General features: G+C 41.7%; 2 protein-coding genes across 2 annotated transcripts; both read right to left on the minus strand.

Annotated features, from left to right (window-relative positions):
- On the minus strand, nt 1-18,208 carry LOC124274747 (chymotrypsin-like protease CTRL-1). Its single transcript, XM_046710119.1, is given in 8 exon segments — nt 1-94; nt 96-253; nt 1,055-1,188; nt 3,239-3,507; nt 6,375-6,472; nt 7,998-8,089; nt 8,476-8,622; nt 18,118-18,208. Coding segments are annotated over 8 exon segments (1,077 nt in total). The 3' UTR covers nt 1-6.
- Nucleotides 16,288-25,396, minus strand: LOC124274754. Its single transcript, XM_046710122.1, has 6 exons — nt 25,119-25,396; nt 23,855-23,959; nt 22,764-22,848; nt 19,266-19,431; nt 18,146-18,243; nt 16,288-16,369 (listed from the first exon to the last, which is right to left on the minus strand). The coding sequence occupies exons 1-4, from the start codon at nt 25,248-25,250 to the stop codon at nt 19,268-19,270; spliced, it is 486 nt and encodes a 161-aa protein (XP_046566078.1). The 5' UTR covers nt 25,251-25,396; the 3' UTR covers nt 16,288-16,369; nt 18,146-18,243; nt 19,266-19,267.
- Nucleotides 25,397-25,560: the final 164 nt, after the last annotated feature.

The following is a 25,560-nucleotide window of genomic DNA, read 5'->3' on the forward strand; positions in this document are numbered from 1 at the left end:
TGTTTGCTATGTGTTTAATGTGTGTACAGGATGCGACAACGGTCTAGAGATAGTGTAGTCCAGTGAGCTCCGTTCCCCGGCGGGTTGACTTGGTGTAGTATTGCATGACGGTATTGATCCAGTCCCGGAAGTAAGGCACATTCGTGTAGACGCCAGGTGTGTATGCGTCTGCGCAGTTGTAGCCCCATGATACAATTCCGGCTACCTCCCAGAGACCGTTCCTCTTGCAAACCAGTGGCCCGCCGGAGTCACCCTGGAATTAGAGAACAACGTGTAATCATTCTATTTTTAAAAAAATAAATAAATAAATAAAATAGAATAAAAAATATAGGGCGGTGGGGTAGCCTAGTGATTAAAGCGTTAGCTCCGTCACGCCGAAGACCCGGGTTCGATTCCCCACATGGGTAAAATGTGTGAAGCCCATTTCTGGTGTCCCCGCCATGATATTGCTGGAATATTGCTAAAAGCGGTGTAAAACTAAACTCACTCACTCACTGCAAAAATAATAACAATAATTAAATGATAATGGTGGTGATGATAATGATGATCATGAGTCTAGTATATATATTTGAGAATTATAGTGATAATGATGATAATGAATTCTGTCTTGAGAGATATCAACATTTTTAAGACTAAGTTGGTTATATATATTGTAGCCAGATCTGTTAGCATGATAAAGTAAAGTATACACTAACGTTTTGTCTCTGAATATATGTCATTTTGACAAAACAAATAATTCCATTTTAATTTAATTTGTGGAATGGGAGACACAGAACCTAAAACCTGAGAAAATCTAGACTTGCTTCATTTAGAGCTTCAACACTACAGGAAGGTCTCGGAAAATAATGTGGTCCAGTGAGAGACTAAATAAAGTACTGACTGTCATCATAATTGCAGTTAATTCAATGTAAGAAAACCGACCATTGTCTTGATATCTTTGAGTGTCCAATGGGGAACATGACAGAGTTGATGGTGAACGGCCCAGGGTATTTATGGAGATTTGTCGAGATAAACAGCATTAAATACCCTGGACAATCGAAGATGGTTACCTGACAGGTGTCCTGTCCCCGCGCTTGTTGCCGGCACACAGCTCGGAACTGGGGATTGTCTGGTCCATCAGATAGGAGCAGATATCATTCTTCACTAGAGGTAGGTCCACCTTGTACAGACGCCGAGTCCCGTACCCGTCTGGGGACAGTACATACAACAACGTCACCATACACGACTAGAATAGATGCATTATTTTTTAAATAACGATCTGTCTGCCAGCGACAAAACCGCTTTTAAGCATTATTTTAAACTGACAAACAAAATAAATTATACTCCTGGTGCTCGAGGATCATTTCCCCAAACAAGGTAAGTAATTTGACAAGAGTTGTCATTGTCACTTAAGAGTCTCAAATACTGTGACCCGTGAAGGTCCGGGTTAGAATATTGATCTTCAGCAACCCATGCCTGTCGTAAGAGGCGACTAACGGGATCGGGTGGTCAGGCTCGCTGACTTGGTTGACATATGTCATCGGTTTCCAACTGCGCAGATCGATGCTCATGATGTTAATCACTGGATTGTCTGTTCCAGACTAGAATATTTACAGACCGCTGCCATACAACTGGAATATTACTGAGTGAGGCGTAAAACTAAGCTCACTCACTCACTCTAATACTGTGCACGTGTTACCTAAATGTTACCAATTGCGATGTAGCTAAAGCTTGACGTTCCACCCCAGCGAAACGATGAAAGATACTGTGCGTAAAACAGACTACGACTGACCTGCCCAAAAGTGTTTGCAACCCTAAGAAGGATAGTATTGTCCATCATACGGAAAGTATTACTACAGCACCAAAGATATAATTAGAACTGTCCATATAGATAAAAAGTGTACCACAGTTATCTACACCTCTGACTCTCTGGGAAGATGTCATCGTCACATTTCATAGAAAAACCTTGGCCCACAATTGCTGTTGAATGAGTGAGTGATTCGGTATAGCATCGAACTGAATAGCATTATAGTTCTATCATGGGAAATAAATCCGCAACAATACAGATCGGAGACAAATCTTGAAACACAACAGGGGCAAATCTGGAATTTTGAACCTCCGACCATGGGGTTCTGGCAAGGCTAAGAGTAGACTAAGGCTAGGCTAAGAGAAGCAACTCTGCACAGCAAATGACAGCGTCTTGCAAGACTGGGCCATTCACTGGATGACCTCGTCCCTGTGGCTCCCTTTACTAAGCTTTTAATATCACTCGTGACAAAATCCGTTACTCCAAGTTGTTCTCTAAATAGTGGACCAGGCCCAGGAAGCAATGTCAGTAGTAGTACATGAACTAGGACTCTGAAAGTATATGCCACACATTAGACTTATTTAGGAGTACTGTTTGTAGAACAGAACAGAGCGTCTCATATTTGGCATGTGGGGTAAGGTGTGCCTTTGACAGTACGGAGCATGGTGTCAAACATTTGACAGAACTGGACAGGTGAGGTGAATCAGGTTTCATTTACGTGGCGTTCAAGGCTATTTCACTTATATAGCGGTGTGCATGTGCGTGTATGCGTGCGTGCTTTCGTGCGCGTTTAATGCATGGCTAATGCATAAGTCACCTGCATTCATTGGCCCACTGAAGATCATGCAGCACTACTCAGATACAGTATTGTTACTCGACCAGTTCCTTGTTTAACATAACCTAATGCCGAACAGTAGGCAGGGTAACATCAACCACCATCTTTTGACGCGACCGGGGATCGAACCACTGACATTCTGCACCCTGACAAACACTCAGTCCACTAGACCACGAGTTTCCTTTTAGTTGTTTAACGCCGTACTCAACAATATCTCAGTTATATGCCGGCGGTCTGTAAAATCGAGTCAAGACAAAATATTCCAGTGATCAACATCATGAGCATCTTTATTCCCAATTGGGGAACGATGACATGTGTCAACCAAGTCAGCGAGCCTGACCACCCAATCCCGTTAGTCGCCTCTTACGACAAGCATGGGTTACTGAAGATGAATTGTAACCCGGATCCTGACTGGTACTACACCACAAGACCCATATGTGGCGGTGAGGTAGCCTAATGGTTAAAGCGTTCGTGCGTCACGCGGAGGATCCGGGTTCGATTCCCCAAATGGGTACAATGTTTACCCATTTCTGGTGTTCCCCGCCGTGATATTGCTGGAATATTGCTAAAACCGGCGTAAAACTAAATTCATTCACAAGACCCGTGCACGAGTTTACCTGTGTGCATGGCGCCCCATCCTGTGGCCGTGCAATACATGCCGTCAAACGTCTCCGTCTTCGACGGTAAACACACTGGACGTATGTATTTAGTATAATCCTGGACGTGAGTCGCTATCTTCAACATGGCGATGTCGTTCTGGCTGGTGGTGGCGTTGAAGCCGCTGTGTACGATGAGGGTTTCCACTTTCACGATCTTCTCGTAGCCGTCCACTACAGCACGATCATACTCTCCCAGCACGGCGTTCCACGCAAACGGGTTCTTCTCCCTGCGGAATGTCAGTAAACAAGGTCCTGGGGGCGTTGTACAAAGCAACCTTAGCGCTACGCCAGACGTAAGTCTATGGGAGTTACGATCACATTGGCGCTAAGATCGCTTTGTACAACGGCATCCTGATCCACAAAGCCTGAGTAGTGCTACGAGTGTCGCAAGCCTTTGGTAAGTATAGAGTTACGACAGGTCGTAAATCCCTGGCATATATATATATAATAAGTTTCATCTAGCCGCAGCAAATCAGGCCTCCCTCCAAGCGTGTCAAGAAAGCAACCAAAGATCACCAACAATGCCTCAAGAAACTTTGTGTTGCCCATATTCCTACACCCAACCTTTAGAGACGCTAATGTTGGGTCTTGACCAACCATAGTTATCAACCCAACTTAAGGTTAGCCTTAGTTAAAGATTTGTTTCAGTAACGGGAGGCTAACCTTAGTAAAGGTCTAAGGTTGTAATCTTAGAGATATGGTTGACCTTAAGAGATAAGGTTGTTTTGAACAACGAAACCCTGACAGAAATCCCTGGATCGGTTCCTGATATCCATTTCAAAGAACATCTCGTCTTGGCTGAATGAAAGAATGTACAAATGTCATCATTGTTATCACATGTGTGTCGGATACTGTACCTCTATGTATTTATTGAAGAATGTGAAATATATAATTAAAGTGTCTGATACTGACAATTAAACTGGACATACTGATACTAATTATTGTTAAGGAATGTGAAAGAATGAATAAATATATAATAAAAAGTCAATATCACTTTGTTGTTATTTATACTTTTAATGTGTGGGGAATTGTCTGTGTGCGGAATTGTCCGAGTGGGCAGTTGCCCTGTTGGGAATTGTCTGTGTGAGTAAATGTTTTATACGCACTCACTGAGCTAGACAACCGTGTTGCCGTGCAGGGGTATTAGGGCATTGCTTCGAGAACAAAATCACATAAAATTACGTAAAATGGTATAATGACGTATTTTATGGTGCTGTATTCTAAAGGTAGGCCTATATCTCTTCCATAGGTTTCTGAAACTAACTGAAATCACAACCTTCTTGAAAAACAAAAGTCTCAAAGGGATCGGTCATTCAGCTTGCCGCGTATACATTAGCTTTTGAAGAAAACATGAACATGCAACGTTATTGTCAAAAATATACTTCGTTTTCATTTGTTTGCATGTTTCATTGCGAAAATGCTATCGAGATTTAGGAGATAATCCTATTGTGTTTACATTTTGGGAGTGATTCTAGTTGGTTGAACGCTGCTAAATGTAATTAAAAACAGAACGCATTCTACCATGACATATGCACCATGAATACAACGCGTTTTAAATATGCACTCATTACCTTTGCGTAGGGTAATGAGTGTAAAATATTCTACGCGCAGTGAACCGGCTCTCAGAAGTGGTTATTGAATTTTTTTACTTCTAAGTTTTAGTAACAGCCAATCAAAACGAACATACTTAAAATGTCATGGTAGAATGCCAATTACAGTATCTAATATTCTTGCCTGTCGTTTCAATTTATATTTAGTTCTTGCCCGGTGTCAATAAATTACCTTTCTGCTGCTATGAATAATATTGACAGGATAATAATAACAGCTTTATGTCAGTATGTAAACTGCCGGATAAAATCAAGTATTCAGCTGTGCTTGGTAGTGGCAAAAATGTTTCTTGAAACAAAGAATAAATGGTTGTTTGACAGGGATGTTTTTGTGTTTTGGACCCCGCCTTTCAGCGACTGTTTCTGTCTTGTGACCGATAACGGTTTCCTGGACAAATCCAAGTGTAGATTTCTTTTCCAAGCAGTTCATTTGGCAGTACATTGAAAGATCATTGACATTCGTTATTTAGTATCAAAATACCTACGTGAACAGGATGATTATTTACTTTTTGAATTTTTTTGTGTCGACGCGTCAGTGCCTATATGGTTATTGATATCAGGATTCTGCATTTAGAACAAAAAGCACAATTAGTGTCAAAAGCTAAGCCTATAAGCCCATACACAATAGCCTGTTATTGGTGTTCAATTTACGACAGGCAAATAATATTATACTTTAGAAAGGTGGAGAGGAGTTGACTATTTTGATGGTTGAAGAGGAGGGACATGTATAGTACGATTTATGTAGGAATTTAGTACACATTCACAGATGGCTAGTTAGATCCTAGTGCATATACGTTTTAGTTTTGGTAAAAGAAGATACTGTTGGAAAGACGACCGATACACTTTGAATGTTACAACAATTTGGTTACGTGGTAACACCTTTTGTACAATGTAACGTCATCACAGTGTGGAACTGACCACATAGCCAACTGACAGCCAAGCAACAGCTGGATTAAAATAGTAGCCTGCACATCGAGACACAAGAACCACACCTATAACTGCACTACGTGTAATGGGTCCTAATGAGGTCTAACGACGTCATTCGTTTATCAGTCGTGCACCACTGACGTCATTTCAAAGGGACATAAGCTATGGTGGTGTTCATTGTGGACATAGAACTCTCGGTTAATGTGGCAAATGTGAATCGATATAACGCAAAAAATATATTAGTTACTTCTGATATCTGTATTGTTTTGACGTTAAAATTACTTTTGACAAACATTTTCGTGTAAACTTGCCCTATAACGGTTAAGCCTGCGGATTCCCTTCAATCTTTATATTACAGTGAGTGATGGAGCTTTTTGCAATATTCGAGCAATATCACGACGGGGGACGCCAGAAATGGGCTTAACACATTGTACCCATGTGGGGAATCGAAGCTGGGCCTACGGCGTGACGAGCCAACGCTTTAACCTCAACGGCCCTTATAGTCCGGTATTGTTTAGATATGAGATATATCGTAACGTCAAGGCGTGAGAGGATGTTACTGTTTGAAGCAGTGAGCTGCAGTCAGAATCCACTGGTCACTGATGAGGATGCCCCCGCACTCGTGGCCCTTGTTAGCTTCGTAAACCCTCAAAGACACCTGTGAGTAGAAAAAGTACAATGCATACATAACGTCAACGCTAGGGAATAACCAGTTATATCCGACGAAGACGGAACTCTGTATATCGAATGTGGCGACAGTCCCCTACCTCCCACCTTACCCGTGGCCCCATACTCCCATAAAGCGACACGGGCTGGACCCTACAATATTGAAGAATTCAGAGTGCTCTGATATATCCGAACACAATGAACATTAGCGTGATCCACCAGTAGCGTTACCCATCCGTGAAGGTCCGGGTTAGAACTGCTCCTCAACAACCCATGTTTGTCGTAAGAGGCGACTAACGGGATCGGGTGGTCAGGCTCGCTGAATTGGTTGACACATGTCATCGGTTCCCATTTGCGCATATCGATGCTCATGCTGTTGATCACTGGATTGTCTGGTCCAGACTAGATTTTTTACAGACCGCCGCCATATAGCTGGAATATTGCTGAGTGCGGTGTAAAACTGATCGCCCTCACTCAGACGAAGCATACCCATTGGGAGTAAAAGCAAACACACAACACGCATGAACGTTTAACAGCTATGAGCGAGTAAGTGAATTTAGTTTTACGCCACTTTTAGCAATATTCAAGCAAAATCCATGAAGGACATGAAAAATAGGCTTCACACATTGTACCCATGTAGGGAATCGAACCCAGGTCTTCGGCGTCACGAGCGAACGCTTTAACTACTAGACCATCGCAGCGCACTTTTTAACAGCCATATGAGGGCGGTCAGGGTAAGAAGAATGCGGAAATGGAAAAGATTCCTGGTCGTTTACGTTTGAGTGGGACCCAATTCCAGGGACACGTACCACAAAAAGATCCTAGTGCTACGGTAATCGTAACTCCAGTACGTCAGCATAGGCTTTCGACCATCGCAGAGCTAAGATCGCTTTGCGGTACGGGGTCCAGTGGTTTCCAGTGTGCCAGCAAACCAATAATCACTTTAATGGCGAATTTTGGGTTCAAACTGATATCATCTGATCCTGGGACATTGGAAGAGAATTGAAAACGAGGCATCTTGTCGATGCTTGCCACGACTTGAGCACAAAAATGGTACTGACAGACTAGGGAACATCTCAGGGTGAATCCCATAACATGTTTCCAGAAAAAACAATCATCGGATTGACAGAAGTAAACGAATCACTAGTTGTCCGGAAAACAATGTGCTTTGGGATTTTTTAAAATTGAGTGAATGAGTTTAGTTTTACGCCGCTTTTAGCAATACTCCAGCAATATCACGGCGGGGGACACCAGAAATGGGCTTCACACATTGTACCCATGTGGGGAATCGAACCCGGGTATTCCGCGTAACGTGCGAACGCTTTAACAACTAGGCTACCCCACCGCCCCCGGATTGAAAGAAGTGAACGAATCACTGGGTGTCCAGAAAACAATATGGTTTGGTCCTCTCCTTCCAACGCAGACAATTTTCTGTCTTGAAGCAGAACCATGAACAATGTACACATCCGGGTTTTGCAATAAAGGTCGAATAAATGATAAAACTGCTGTTAACTGACCTGCCATGGGAATTCGCCAGGGGCGGCGACTGTGCCCCCTACTATTCTGTTTGTCGCTGGTAGTGGATCGGGAAATGCCACCCCACACTGACCTATACAGACAAGATTGGTACTCTAAATTATTTATGGTATCTTCAACGATAATATTTCGTTCACAAACCTAACGTGTGTGTTGTTGTTGGGTGCGTCACAAACCTACTGCGGGTTTGTTTGCGTGTGCGTGTGTGTGTTGTGGTTGGTGCAGAGAGAGAGAGTGAGAGAGAGAGAGAGAGAGAGATGGGAGAGAGAGAGAGAGAGAGCGAGAGAAAGAGAGAGAGGGCGAGCTAGCTTGTCTGCATATTTTGAAGGGGTACCGTATTAATACAAAAGAAAATGGACATACCAATATATTTTTAATGCCGAGCTGCTGACCTTAATTTGATGCAAATTCTATTGACCCAAAGTCTGACCGAAGTATTCGTATGTATGATGACCACACCTGCTGCTATCGTCGTGACTGACGGCTGTACAGAGGGAATGCAGCACATCTCCTGGAAGCCACACCCATTATAGGTGTACTGGTAGCCGGACAGACACTGGTTGTACACGAAGTTCACACAGCTGCCGCCGTACTGGCTCTCGCATTCTGAAATGTAGTTATGCCATCGTCAGATGTTAGAATTTTGTCTTGGGTCACAGTTTCTCTGATAACACCAATGTACACAAGGACGACACATGTGTTGACATATGTCTATTCCAGTAGACCCATGTGTATTCCAGTATAGACACATGTGTATTCCAGTATAGACACATGTTTATTCCAGTATAGACACATGTGTATTCCAGTAGACACGTGTGTATTCCAGTATAGACACATGTGTATTCCAGTATAGACACATGTGTATTCCAGACACATGTGTATTCCAGCAGACACATTCCAGTAGACACATGTGTATTATTCCAGTAGACACATGTGTATTCCAGTATAGACACATGTGTATTCCAGTATAGACACATGTATTCCTATAGACACATGTGTATTCCAGTATAGACACATGTGTATTCCAGTATAGACACATGTGTATTCCAGTAGACACATGTATATCCAGGTATAGACACATGTGTATAGACACATGTCTATTCCAGTATAGACACATGTAGACACATGTCTATTCCAGTAGACACATGTCTATTCCAGTATAGACACATGTCTATTCCAGTATAGACACATGTGTATTCCAGTAGACACATGTCTATTCCAGTATAGACACATGTGTATTCCAGTAGACACATGTCTATTCCAGTATAGACACATGTCTATTCCAGTATAGACACATGTATATTCCAGTAGACACATTTCTATTCCAGTATAGACACATGTGTATTCCAGTATAGACACATGTCCAGTATATTCCAGTATAGACACATGTATATTCCAGTATAGACACATGTGTTTTATATAGACCAGTCCAGTAGACACATGTATTCCAGTATAGACACATGTCTATTCCAGTATCCAGTATAGACACATGTGTATTCCAGTATAGACACATGTGTATTCCAGTATAGACACATGTGTATTCCAGTAGACACATGTCTATTCCAGTATAGACACATGTGTATTATTTCATGTAATGCTGAAGAGGTTGCCGGCACAGGTACTACAAATATGTAACTCAGGTTTTTGCATACAGAAATGTATTCTAAACAAAGTCAAAATACAGAAACGTACATTGTATCCTAAACGGGGGACGAGTCCATATCCCACAACCCAAAACCCAAACCGTAAGTGTTATTCGTTGAGTTGATTGCGAGTAATATTGTGCACCACGAAATATTCGCTGCTCTGTATACTCGTTTCTTACATAGCGAATCAAACGTATCTAATACAACAGTATGACAATTCGATTAAGAAAACGGCACAATGCAGAATGGACTCGTCCCAGGGTAGGTTTCTTTTATTCTGATTTGGGCTGGGGTACGTTTCTATATACAGATGCCGACAACAACCCCCTTCACCCCAAGTAATATAGACTACCTAACAGTGTGAGTGAGTTTAGTGTTACGCCGCACTCAGCAATATTCCAGCTATATGGCGGCGGTCTGTAAATAATCGAATCTGGACCAGACAATCCAGTGATCAACAGCATGAGCATCGATCTGCGCAATTGGGAACCGATGACATGTGTCAACCAAGTCAGCGAGTCTGACCACCCGTGTAACTAATAATATACTGCAATATGTGTGCCACTTAAACTCTTTCCGTTGTAAACGACCATTCTCAGCGAAGGTGCAACAGGGTAACGCGAGAACTTGGCTCTGTCTTTACAAGTCACACGTTACTCTCCTACCCAGGGTTCTATGCGGCCAGCATAGTACGATAGTACATGTGAGGATTCGTCACATCTTACTCAGTCCATTTGATATAGTGTATCTGTTTTTCAACTGTTTTATTTTGATACATATAATTAAACATCAGTGATAGAGTTCAAGCTTCTCTGTATCACCTAACGATGCCTCCATAACACCAGGCCTGACTATCTATCTGAACTCTTGGCTCCTCCATACACTCTGGAGAGCCCGTAAACTTCGATCAAGTGACGACAATCTCCTCCAAGTTCCTAAATATCGACTGAAAACATTTGGCTCCAGATCCTTCTCCAGCACTGCCCCTATCCTCTGGAACTCACTTCCATCAGAGTTGAAACTGTGTCCAACCTTTGAGAAATTCAAATCAAGACTGAAGACCCATGTTTTCCAAGTATCATAGTGACATTTAATCCAGTGAACACTCCCTGAGTTTTATCTGACAATTCCCTGTAGCGCCTTAGCAAGCATATCTACCTGGATTGCGCGCATTATAAATGGACATTTATTATTATTATATGATAGATATAGAATACTACACGAGGTCTCATTACATACGAATTATACGAAACGAGTGTCTTTCCTATGGTATCTGACCGAGCCAAAGCGATGTCAGATATTATAGGAAGGTCACGAGTTTCGTATGATTCGTATGTAATGAGACCCAGTGTGGTATTTTATTTATTACCCACGTCTTACATGCATTAAATTGACAAAATAGCGTATTTTTGTTCTGTTTTTGGTTTCAAACCCGGTTTCATAAAGAGGTTGCGGAAGAGTTTTGTACTGTAGTACCACTCTCCTACCCAGAGTTCCATGCGGCAAGCCAGCATAGTATCTCTGCCACAGGCCAGAAAAAATGTGACAATTCGTCACATCTTGCACCGTCCATTCAATATAATGTACAGATTTCTTTTACTCTTTTATTTTGACGAGTCTACACGTCTAACTAAACATCTTTAATAGAATGGTTAAGTTTCACTGAGAAAATATCCAAAAACATGTAACACTATTTCGATTTGCGTAGCGATCCTTTGTTTACATAGGTTGTACGGCTCCACGTACGTGCTGTCATCGAAGCTGGTGGAGAGCAAACGATGGAGCCAGTTTGACTTCTAAATATGTACTGTCATAGACCTTACTGTCGCAGTTGTGGAAGAATATATATGTAACAATGTAAAACATTATGAAGAGAGCGCCGAAAAGCTTTCGTGAGTCCAGTCTCTTCTTATTATGAATATGCGCGTTTGATTACAAACAAGAGAAAAGTCCGGTCACGTGATATGCAAATTAACCTGTGGCAGTGATGTTATGTTATGTCATCGCTGTGCCGGAGTGTGCTGTAGTACAATATTTGCATGACGTCATACTGTAATGATGTCACTGCCTTGGTAACAGACGTCACGATGCCTGTCAGTTGTCATCGCCTCGTACAGCCTCCTACAGTAAACTACTCCGTAGCGCCTCGTTTCTTGGTTTCCAGTTGCTTCATTCGGCTAACATCACTGGTGGAAACATTGCGCTTATGTTTTTCGACGGATATAATGTCTCAGTTCGACTCACAATTAAACAGCGACACGGCAACGTTCGCAATGTTTACATTCCCACAATGCATTTAAGTTGTAGAATGAATGAATTCACGTGTTTGTTATGAATGAAAAATAGTTACGTCAGAATGTGACCTAATTGAGAGGTCATCGGTTATCCAATCAAATCGTTAGAATCTCAGGTCAAGTCGTTACGACACAGGGTGCCGTTGTACAAAACAACCTTAGCGCTAAGGCTACCTTAATTAAGCCTATGTTAAGGTATGGGAGTTACGGTCACCTTAGCGCTAAGATCGCTTTGTACAACGGCACCCAGGTCAACGCGATACGACACTCGTGTGACGTACGAGATAGTATGCAACTACCCATACGTTGACCTCGTGGGTAAGAAAATGGTTTACTTTCATTGGGAAAATATCCTAAAACGTGTCACACTATTTCGATTTGCGTTGTTATCATTTGTTCACATTGATTGTGTGTCTCCGCGTGCTATCGTCGAAGCGATACCGTAACTTCGATGTGTAAATATGCATCGTCATCCACCCCACTGTGGAGGTGGGGGTAGCCTAGTGGTTAAAGCGTTCGCTCGTCACGCCGAAGACCCTGGTTAGATTCTCCACAAGGGCACGTTTCTGTATTCTGTTTTTGGTTAGGTTACGTTTCTGTAAACATTCGTTGTACCCCTGTCCACAACCACCTCTTCAGCAGAAGTTGGACCGTCGCTTAGAGCTATCGCCCACCAGAACACACAATGATCCGCATTCGTGACCAACAGGTGTTATAGCGAGCAATTTTGCGACTGGTTCAGTAATTCTGTTTATGTTGAAATGTTAGAGAGAATGTTGTCGTTCTTGTGTGAAGTAGTTCTGATGTTCGTAGGCCAATTTGAAAACCTCCCAGAGGGGCACGAGTCGGTATTCGGCTTGTCCCGGAATAACTCGAGTGGGTCACGAATGCTACTGAGATGCATGAGCTAAGAACCGTAACGTTAAGAACGCCCACAGAATATTAAAACAACGAAAACTGCCACGAAATCAATCTTTGGTTCCTGTTCTATGTCGATTTCGAAATAAGTGAGTGAGTCTGTGACTTTAGTTTTACGCCACACTAAACAATATTCCAGCTATATGGCGGCGGTCTGTAAATAAGCGAGTTTGGACCAGACAATCCAGTGATCAACAGCATGAGCATCGACATGCGCCATTGGGAACCGACGACATGTGTCAACCAAGTCAGCGATCCTGACCACCCGATCCCGTTAGTCGCCTCTTACGACAAGCATTGGTTACTGAAGATTTCGAAATAAATATGAGCGTCATTCTAAACTCTTTCATGATCCATTAATGTTGTTTTGTCTTTAACTTATTGGCCACAACAAAAATACTCACGCGTCAGGGAGGTGACATATCCGAAAGTACATGCACAAAGAATAAACACAAACCCCGACATGGTTTTGAAAACACGACCCATATAAAACAAGGAATCTTATCAGTCAGACCAGAATAGTTGAGTTTCTTAATGTTCAGAGATATTCCATTCGACTCCTAATGTACCCTCAGTTCTTTATAACAAAGACGATGATATGGTATATATTTAATTTAAACAGCATAAAGAAGAAAGTTAGGAATGTGGTAAGTATCAACCAAAAATAATAAAACAAGAAACAAATTTGTGTTGGTTGCAAGCCGTTGGTACATCCATGGCAACAAAACAAATAAGCCCAGCCAGGGTGCGCCATTCCAACAAAACCTTCTGAGGTAGTAATCTATTTTCAGAATATGTTACAGAAATATCTTATCAGCATTCATGTGGGCAGCTTATCGTGGCTGTTTTAAGTAAAGGCAGTGTTGTGTTCGATATATTTGTTGTGACCTTAAATGTAGAATGGGCTTAAGTGTAGAATAGTCATGAATATTCATCAGTGGGCGGAGATTATATAACCACGTCGCATACATTACCTTCTTCCATAGAACACAATAGGATTCAATATTGAATTTGCACCGAACACATTGGCAAAAGAACAATATTCTTGAGAAAAGGATTTTGACCACACAATTACAAACGATTTCAAAACGCTAGGCATAAATTCGTTCACCGGAACACTGCAAACAGAAGGTCTAAAGCCAATTATCAAATACACCACCGTCGAATAAACATGTGGTATATGTTTTTTAGTCGCCATAAAAAAGTTGGTGCATGTTCGGTGAATCTGGGTGGTACCTATTTCAGGGCGAGAAGTGTGCGATTCGAGATCTCCATGACATTACCTGACTTGTAAGGTATTTAATGGCCCAGTGCAGACAGGATACTTATCTTAAATACATTTCTTCTGATATTTCTTCCAATTACCAGCACCGATTCCTTAACTCAAGAATGCAGCCTTTATCCCATGCACGTTAATTTGGCCAGGAGCCAGGAGCTGAAAATTGACAGATTAGTACCACTCAGAGGGACCAAACGTTTTAATGTTTTTTATATTCTTTTTGGTCTCTACATATCAAAAATGTATGATGGTTTGGTAGCTCAAACTCAGAACGAGGCTAAATCCAAGATGGCCGCCAAAAAAACCCAAAACTTTGGTTTGAAATAAAAAAAAGGGAGGTAAAATAGTGCTAACATGATTAAAAAGATTTAATTAATATCAAGTTGTGTTATTTGATACCTTTAAATCATATCGTTTCCGGATTTTGTAAGAGTCAAAATTGTAAGTTCAAAGAGCTTTTTCGAAAACTCATAATTTTATTTATTCTGAAGACAGCTCTTTAATTTCAAAGAGTGAGAGCACCTTCAAGTTCATTAAATTGGTTAGTGATAGTCACTGGTCCGCATCATAAACATCAGCTGCATCATCAGTGTCACTCTTCGGCATGTCATGGTCCTCGCATACCATATTGTCACAAGTCTGGTTCCAACATGACACAGTGCATTTCAGTCCATTGATAAGGCACTGACAACTTGGCAGCTTACAAACTGTTGTGCACTTGCAAGAAATGAACTCAAGAACAGCATCTGGAACAAGAGGTCCTGTCATCCAGCAAATCTCTATGTGACCATTTTCTTGCACCCACCCATGACCATCTGTTGCCCGTTGAGTTGGATATTTAGCTTCCAGACAGTTGTTCCATATTGCAGCTTGATAGTTTGCTCTCAGGATGTGCATAGATAGACAATCAAAGGAGGGTGTCAGTTGTCCTGATTCGATTTCCCCTTTTCTCACTTCAAATACGTGGTACCTAGCACAATTGATGGACATCCCTTATTTGGGAACATAAGGCATACAGGCGGCATGTGAATGCTTGAAGTGAGTCAATCAAACCTGGTGGCACAGTCCATTCATTCACAAGTTGTTGGAAAGCCTCTTGATATTCCTTGCTGTTGACAAGAAGTTTGCATGCATTGACCTTCCTTCTGCCTAAAAAAGAACTGACAGTATCACATACAGTGTATGCGTGTTGGGAAGGGTCTTGCAAATGCTTGGACCAAACGCCGCAGCTTTCTGATGAAGCAAGAAGCCGTCTCCACTGTCGTATCATGTGTCCTGAAGCAACGTTACAGTGAACTAGGCTGTTCTTTGACCCCCGGCTAACTTACTCTGCTGGTACACTTCCAATGCCACATATCTTTTATATCAAGGTATCTTTTTAGCACTATTTTACCTCCCTTTTTTCATTTCAAACCTATTTGTTGAACTTTACTCACGATTAGTGCTTGGAATTGACATTTTAAAAAAGTTTTGGGTTTTTTTTGCGGCCATCTTGGATTTAGCCTCGTTCTGAGTTTGAGCTACCAAACTGACATGACCATCATACATTTTTTATATGTAGAGACCATAACAACTTTAAAAAACATAAAATTGTCTGGCTCATGGCCTGAATCAACTAAGACAAATACAGCGCATTCGTAAGTTGACTTACTTTTGTAATAGGGTCTGAGAAAAATTATGAGTATATCAGATATTCATCTCACTAACCTATGGTATAACCACTTTGTACAAAGTATAGGGACGGTGGGGTAGCCTACTGGTTAAAGCGTTCACTCGTCACGCCGAAGGCCCGGGTTCGATTCCCCACATTGGTACAATGTGTGAAGCCCATTTCTGGTATCCCCCGCGGTGATATTGCTGCAATATCGCTAAAAGCGTCGTAAAACAATACTCACTCACTCACTTGTATGATTTAGCCCTAATTTGTCATGTTTCAGTATGAGTTGATTGTTTGGCATTGAATGTGTGTAGTTATGTGCGCTCCTACAGTAAGTAACACAACGAAGACACCCCGTGTCTGCAAGAAGGGTAAGTACGTCACACCCTCCGTGTACCTCACTTTGCATCAACAGACAACACTTCAGTTTTAGGTTTCTTTTCGTGAATAAAAATTGACTCGTATTTTGAATTTGGAAATGGTTGAATACTGTTTAATGTTGATAGGTTACAGGGAACCGGAGAAAAGGATGCCCGTCCATCTTTTGTCTCAGGGGTGTCTGGAACACAATAATAATATTCAAAATATCACAAAAACATACAAACTAGCACAAAATGTACAAAATACCACACAAACATACAAACTAACAAAAAATATACAAAATACCACAAAAACATAAAAACTAACACAAAATATACAAAATACCACAAAAACTAAAAAAATAACATGTATAATGATTAGATAAATTGTAGCGTTCAAGATTATTGTGTCTATTTAACATGGATACATCACTCAGATACAGTATATAAACTCCCACAGACCAGCCCTTACAGTGTGCAAAATACACATTATGTCGGAAAGGGCACGTTAAAACTCCATATCATCATCATCATCTTAACTTTGATCATAGCCAATGTGTTAAGAATGGGCTTAAGAAGTTCGTAGGGCTTACGAAGTTTCGAGAATAGCTAGCCAGAAGTAGCCAGAAGTTTTGTTTGGGAATACAGAATCTCTGATAATAACCTTCAAAAAATGATCTTTTTCGTTAGCTGCTTGTATAATGCTGCACTGAGCAATTTGCCAGCTACTATTATAAGGGTAATGCTATTTTTGAGGGCATTATCATTTGCAGAAGCCCGAGGTCTTCCATTAACTGCCCGACGAAGGAGGGCAGTTGAAAAAGACCGAGGGCTTCTGCAAATGATAATGCCCTCAAAAATAGCATTACCGTTATTATTGCTAAAATACATGGAATTTGTGTTGAAAAGAAAAAGGAAACAATGAAGGAATCGGACTGTAAGTTTACCCAAATCAACTTCTGACGGGCTTGACTGCCCGAATGCAATTACGTCATCGAACAAATTCAAGTGTCGTCACAACAGAAAGTGACGATATTCAACCTTGGCCTTTGACAAGACCATAGCCTGTAACCTGTCAAACCATGACAGTGCTCGGTTTTGGTCCATCAACAGCCTTAATAGTGCAATTGTTAAGGTTAGCACCAACAAGAAAGCCAATATTACTGCTATTTAAAGCGGGAATTTGGGTTGCTTTGACTTGTTTGACCCAGAATATCTGCCAGTCGAAAGCCAATTAATGTCGAACTATGACGTCACTGAACTGATAGTGGCCCGTCGTTAAGGTTGAGCGGTCCAATATCATTTGCAGCGGACCGCAAATTTCTGATAATGTGCGGGCCGTTTCATGATAATTCCATGTATTTTAGCTATAAATATATGACGACGGTCTGCAGTTAGTCGAGTCTGGACCAGACAGTACAGACCATTGATCTACCAGTTTGGATACGATGACATACATCAACCTGACCACCTGACACCTGATCACTTCTGACAAGTATTCAAACACATATTAATAACAATTTAACGGCTAATAAGGACCACACACGTAGAGAATTGACGGTGGACCTAAGTAGGCCATGGCTCACAGGGAGTCAGTCTAATAACTAGGGCTGGCCAAATGATCGATTATCGGAAATATCGTCGATACTCGATAGGAAAAATAATTTCATGATTATCTATATGAACATTGTGTTATCGATAATATCGTATATTAAATTTTGTGACAGAAAAAAGTTGGGGATTTTATTCGTGGTCTGCTTCTAAATTATATCCAGGACGCTGTTTTGTTAATCCATGCAAAAACATGTCACCATCCACCAACTATATTCATTTCTCTCATGACCTTTTGCTCAAAGTTACGTTTCCGATAATCGATCGATATTTTGTTAACGATTATCGTTCTCAATGGCCTATATCGATAGCCAGCCCTACAAATAACGTGAAATACTTATATGTCTTAGAAAGAAGTACACTACCTCCTTTGCGAAGACGCAGCTGTCAGGAGGGTTGAAGATGCTGGGGTCGGCAATACCGTCCATGATGTCCCTGAACACCATGAATGTCGTCTCCGACACTGTAACAAATGGGCACGTGAGTGAGTGAGTGGGTCAACTCTCCGATACGCGTTGTAGTGAGTGAGTGAGTTGTGGATGACTAGTGAATGGGACCTGAGTCAGTGAGTGAGTGATTGAGTGACTAGGTTTTGGAATGTACCAGTGAATGGGTTTTGGGTGGGCTGTTTGGTGGGTGAGTGAATAAAGACCCCGATAAGATGTTTGATTGAATGAGTGAGTAAGGTTTGGGTGAGTGAGTGAATGAAGACCCCGATAAGAGGTATAAGTGAATGAGTGAGTAAGGTTTGGGTCAGTGAGTGAATGGATACCCCAATAAGAGGTTTAAGTGAATGAGTGAGTAAGGTTTGGGTGGGTGAGTGAGTGAATGAAGACCCCGATAAGAGGTTTAAGTGAATGAGTGAGTAAGGTTTGGGTGAGTGAGTGAATGATGATCTCTATAAGAGGTTTCAGTGTGTCAGTGAGGCTTGGGTGGGTGAGCAAATGAAGACCACAATAAACGGGGCACAAGAAGCCCTCTAATTTCACCACCATCCACATGCATCCCCACTTACTGCCTAGACTTAGGTATCTAGTGTATAATCATGCATATACCATACTTTTGCAAACATATCCCGTTATGTCACATCATCTACTGAATCGAAAAATAAAAAAATACGATTGAAACATGAATTATATTGAAGTGATGTCATCGTATCCCAAATGCGCAGATCGATGTTCATGCTGTTGATCACTAGATTGTCTGGTCCAGACTCGATTATTTACAGACCGCCGCCATATAGCTGGAATATTGTTGAGTGCGGCGTAAAACTAAACTCACTCACTCACTATATTGAAGTGTTACTAGGTTTTAAATACATATTTTGCGCCTAAGTTTTGTCTTTTCACACTTGATTAAAACACTTCCGTCTTTTACACTTCAAGAGTTAGATACAGGGTAAAGAGAGGTTAGAAATGCCGTTTCAGTGGTTTCTGAAAACCAAAGTTTAAAAAGCGTTTCAACTACGTATCAAATAATACCTACGGTTAAAATCGAAAGCAAGAATGGGCACACATGTAGAGTCCGGACTGTCCCCTTCTGTGACCGTCACGTAACCCGTCTTCTGGCCGGACGTACATGAACGAAGCCGCCTGAAGGCGTTCCTGGTCGCCGCCTCCGACGAAAAAGTGATCATTCACTGTAGCATCATCTGAAATGAAAACGGAGTAGTGCCTGGGATGAGTGAGTGATTGAGTTTAGATTTACGCCGCTTTTAGCAATATTCCAGCAATATCACGGTTGGGGACATCAGAAATAGGCTTCACACATTGTACCCATGTGGGGAATCGAACCCGGATCTTCGGCGTGACGAGCGAACACTTTAACCACTAGGCTACCCTACCGCCCACCGTGAAACAAAAATACCGTCCGTTCATAGCTTGGCTTAGTGACCGCTAGAATATTGCCGAGTGCGGCGTAAACCAACAGCCACTTCCACTACAAGTGTCTCTAACCTCGGTCAGTCTGAGGTCATCTACGGCCACCCGGCCGGACACCGTCCCGCCTCTCATCTCCCATTGCAAGGGGGAACAACAGGCGTTCACTGTCGCCAGCAGCAGAGCAAGTACACACAGTCTCAACGCCATTGTACCCATGTGGGGAATCGAACCCGGATCTTCGGCGTGATGAGCGAACACTTTTACCACTGGGCTACCCTACCCCACCGCCTGAGATAAGATGTCACCGACAGACCCATAAATGTTTAGGAATCCACTTTTGTACAATCATTTATTTTGTCATTACGGATTTGTTTATTTCTTGCTTAATGTCCCATACAGAAATATTCCAGCTATATGTCTGCGGTCTGTAAATAATGGGGTCTGGACCAGACAATCCAATGATCAACAGCATGAGCATCGATATACGCAATTAGGAACCGATGACATGTGTCAACCAAGACAGCGAGCGTGACCACCCGATCCCGTTAGTGGCCTCTTACGACAAGCATGGGCTACTGAAGATCAATTGTAACCTAGATCTGACTTTCACTATAAATTATATGACAGGGTAAAAAACTAAACCAGAAAGTTCTATGGACAGGCTACTATGGCGTGGTCACTATGGCCCAAGATGGCGTGGCAAGCTACCATTCTATGAAAATCTGCTAACAAGCTTGTACCCCACGACAAACTAATATTCCATGTCAACCTTATATCCTATGACAAAACACCGTCCTGTACCAGGCAACTATCCTGAAACAAGTTGATGTTCCAAGACAAGCCTCTGTCCAGTAACAATATTCTATTGTATGAAAGGCTACTGTTGTCTTTTGCTACTATTCCCTGAGCAGGTATCATCGTATTGCTAGCTACTATCCTCTGACAAGTAAATCATTGCATGAAAAACAGCTATTCGTTGAGAAGCTACTTTCCGTGATGAGCTACTATTCTCTGCACATCCTATTGTCCTGTGACGAGCTATAATTATACATATGCAAGTGAGTGAGTGAGTGAGTAAGTTTAGTTTTACGCCGCACTCAGCAATATTTCAACTATGTGGCGGCGGTCTGTAAATAATCGAGTCTGGACTAGACAATCCAGTGATCAACAGCATGAGCATCGATCTGCGCAACTGGGAACCGATGACATGTGTCAACCAAGTTAGTGAGCCTGACCACCCGATCCCGTTAGTCGCCTCTTACGACAAACATGGGTTACTAAAGATCAATATTCTAACCCGGACCTTCACGGGTCATACATATGCAGATCTCAGTTTGAAATACTTTGTTGGTAAAACCTTTATGACCATTCGTTCTAAAATTATGGAATATGTATAAACACAAAAGGTATAATTGCTATATGTGTGAGGTTACATGCAAAGTTTAAAGGGCAAGTGTACACGAATAAATCACATTTATTCTTATGTGAATCAAAGTGAACTGTTTTAATAAGTTAATACCAATGTTTGAAAATATACACTCATTTTTTTTACAACGTAAGTATAACCCTCAAAATAAGCGCTGAAATGTTATGCCAATATGAGGTATTTTTTTGCCGAGCTAAATAGGCCAGAGTTACCGCCCTTTGATTATGACGTAATTGGTGCCACTTGAATTTAAACTGGTCTCCTGTCTAGTCCCAAATCAAAAGATAATAATACTGATATTAATCACGTGAAAAAAAGTTCGTGAAAATACGAAGAAGCATAAGAACAGAAAATGTAAGCAGCAGGACGGATTGGTCGTGTGTATTTTCATTCATAACCTCGCCTCAATGAAAATACCAAATATGTATAACAATGTTGACGTCCGTATGACATCACTATCGGGAAGCGACTTTTGCAAAATGGCGTGTTCACTGACACGAATTTTCGAAGGACATTTTCGTTGTTTCAAGCAACGTATATGCATAAATGTGACATGTAAGTAGTCCGAAACTTCTGACAGTCTGCTGGTTGTTATTTTCTTTTTGTTTTCATTGTGACCAAGGGAAATAGTCAGAAATTAAGAGAAGTACCGTCATCGTTGTGCGTGAGTTTGCGTCAGTTATGGCGTCATGCTTTCAAAAACTATAATATGTTGTGATGTATCTAGAAAATCATTGGCATACACCTGTTTTATTTAACTATCGCTTGCTACGATACCTTTCCCATGCATGTTCTAAAACTAATGAGCAATTGTATGCAACAAGTAGGCGAACGGATACAAAGTGTAAAATCTGAGATTGGCTTTGTATACATTTCAAACAAGTATTCTTTCACAGCGCGGCAACTCATATCTTCGATATATTTCGTTAGATTTCACTGAAACACTTCCTGGTGGTGACAAAGTCCATTTGTCAGTTTCTTTTTTGAACTGTATGAGGAATTCAGGATTCATGGTAAGGAAGATGGTGTTGAATTTTATGGACGAAACATAACCGACATACATGTGACGTGATTTTATAAACACTATGTAATATGGCTGAAAACTTCACTTTGACGTTTGCGTATTTTTCAAAACATTCTCAGCGATTCTCGGTTCATTGATAATGTTTCAGAACGAGCATTGGTGATTCGATCATACAACAACAAAACTATTGCTGATCACAATGATACATCTTTTCTCTTTTAAATTCAATTCTCCCAGTAAAATTTGACATTTTACCATAAATTACGCAAAACGCAGTGAATGGTGATTTAGTAATGTGTCAAAACTGGCGAGATTTTACGATGCATGTAATTTTCAGTAAATTTTATCTACAATCAGCGGATGCTATCATAGAAAAACGAATTTCAAACAGTGTTCAAAACTGCAAATTGCATTTATCTGCGTGATGTAGAGTACTATCGATATAAAAGTGAATTAGGTGGAAGAGGCGGACATATCGTACGATTTATGTAAGAACTTTAGTAACAAACGTAGAATGCCGGCATAGCCATGGTGCGGTGTTAATTGTGCACATGGAACTCTTGGTAAATGTTGAAAATATGAATTGATATAACGCAAATAATAAATTAGTTACTACTGGTATATGTAATTGGTTTTTAAACATGATGGCTCACCTGGAGTGCACGCGGGCTCGAACGGCACATCAAGGGTTCGAATTTCACAGGATCCTGTGACCTGGTTTATCTGGTAAATCCGTTCCTGTGCAAAAAAAAGACAAACAACATCGTGAACTGTATGTTCGCCAGATCATTAACTTGGCGCAAAAAGACGAAGAAATATAACATTGTTATGTACTGAAGGAAAGATGTAAGAGAACGGCTGAACATGGCGTAAGTGAGTATGCCTTTAGGCCAGAAATGGGCTTTACTCATGGTGCCCATGTGGGGAATCAAACTCAGGTCTTCAGCGTGACGAGCGAACGCAGTAACCACTAGGCCACTGGCTATAGATGGAAGCATGTAAGTGAGAAGCGATATTGTTGGTAATATACTAAACAACAAAAGAAACCTCACATATGTTACTTTATGTCCCAGACATTCCCATATAGAACAAAGTGTGTTGCTTGGGAATAAATCTGGTTTATGGACACCATGAGCGTCCACAGAAACAGGAGTAGGCTTTAAGGTGCGCTTGGCACCCTCCACAGTCAACAATAGCATGATGGGTCACCTTTTTATTTCACAGGTGAGTGAGTGAGTTTAGATGTTTAGTCACACCGGTAGTATTTCAGCCATATAGTGACTAAAACAAGCTATACATTCATGACACATAAATCAAGAATATAAATAACGAAGGACAGTAAAAGCAACTATTTTCTACCATCAGATGTTTCGATTCATTTAAAGAAAAAACAACATGTCATTTGATATAAAGGTACTTCGTATAAAGTAGGGACGGTGTTGTAGCCTCGTGCTTAAGCGTCCGTTCGTCACGCCGAAGACCTAGGTTCGATTCCCGACATGGGTACAATGTGTGGACCCCATTTCTGGTGTTCTACGTCGTGATGTTGCTGGAACATTGCTAAAAGCGGCGTAAAACCATACTCACTCTCACTCACTCACTCACTCGTATGAAGTAGATATATTTGCAATATTCATTCGCGAGCTTATATTCATTTTCATCAAAACAGAATGTATTCGTTTACATTTAGGATTGATATGCCATTTCAGGATGGTGAGGCATACAAGCCGACGTTCATACATACTGCTTTATAATCCATGATGGTCATATTCCTGACGTCCGATGTGACGTACTCGCTCCTCATGGCGACTTTCAGGTTGATGGCGTCGTAGTGAAGATCATAGTGGAACTAAAACGACAATTTATAATTTCTGAAAAATATGCACAAAATAGCAAAAAGGTTTTATTGTTTGGTATCAGTTACACGTTCGGGGGTTGGGAGGGCTTGGAGTAGATCAGAGCTTAAAGCATTCGCTCGTCAAGCCGTAGGCACAGGTTCGATTGTCCCCCGCCGTGATATTGCTGGAAGCTAAACTCACTCCCTGATATCACTGCTTCACAATTGTCAGTTGGTAACGGGTATTTTGTGCTGATTGATCACAATCGGTACGAATCTTGGATTTGAAATCACGATCAGCGGATCCTTGAACGACTAAGGGACATAACCCTGCACATCAACTCGCTGCAGAGTTGGGTTACCTTGTGCACGCCAGGAACCTGTGAGTGTGAGTTCGAATACTATTCGAATTTTATTTCCAAGATTGCCAGTACCATAGTGATGGGATAACGGTAAATACGGCAAAGAGCTACATCAACACACTCTCTCACGATAATGGGGCGGTAGGGTAGCCTAGTGGATAAAGCGTTCGCTCCTTACACCGATGACCTTGGTTCTATTCCCCACATAGCTACAATGTGTGAAGCCCATTTCTGGTGTACTCCACCGTGATATTGCTGGAATATTGCTCAAGAAAAAGCGGTGTAAAACCATACTCACTCACTCGCACCATAACTAGAATTTAAATACACTAAAACCAGGGTGTTTTTCACGCCTCGCCATTGGTACAACACATTTTCCCAAGGAACACGTGCTTTCAGGGGTTACATTGTGCGACGTGGCTGAACGTTTGTCATCTTTCCCAAATGTCAAGTTCTTTCTGTTCCTTTGGACAAATTCCAGGCTCGAACAGACACCAACGCAGTAACTGACTGACTGACTGAGTTTAGTTTTACGCCGCCTTTAGCAATATTCCAGCTATATCACGGCGGGGACACCAGAAATGGGCTTCACACATTGTGCCCATGTGGGGAATCGAACCCGGGTCTTCGGCGTGACGAGCCAACGCTTTAACAATTAGGCTACCCCACCGCCCACCGCAGTAACATATCTGGAATATTGACGAGTGCAACAAAAAATACCGTCCGTTCATAGCTTGGCTTAGTGACCGCTAGAATATTGCTGAGTGCGGCGTAAACCAACAGCCACTTCCACTATAAGTGTCTCTAACCTCGGTCAGTCTGAGGTCATCTACGGCCACCCGGCCGGACACCGTCCCGCCTCTCATCTCCCATTGCAAGGGGGAACAACAGGCGTTCACTGTCGCCAGCAGCAGAGCAAGTACACACAGTCTCAACGCCATGGCTGTAGTGTGTCTTGTGTTGCGCCTTGGGTCTTGATTATCACCTAGTTAAGTTACATGTCCCACTATTTAAACATAAACTTGTGTATCATGCTGATGTTCTCACGTGTCATGTCTTCTGACCACGTGTTTATCTTAACACTACACCTCGTGAACATGGGATAAAGGTTAAATATCCAGGTAAAGGTTAATCATATCAACGTGTCCATTGTCGTTATAAGTCTGCAAAGCCGTTGGCAAACAGTCGTTAACAGTATCGTTTCCATCTCATCCACGCTTCTATCCCACACTCCGGCACAGCGATGACTTA

Source organism: Haliotis rubra, unplaced genomic scaffold (assembly GCF_003918875.1).
Source record: "Haliotis rubra isolate DU_JTF1 unplaced genomic scaffold, ASM391887v1 Scf194, whole genome shotgun sequence".
Lineage (NCBI taxonomy): Eukaryota > Metazoa > Mollusca > Gastropoda > Lepetellida > Haliotidae > Haliotis > Haliotis rubra.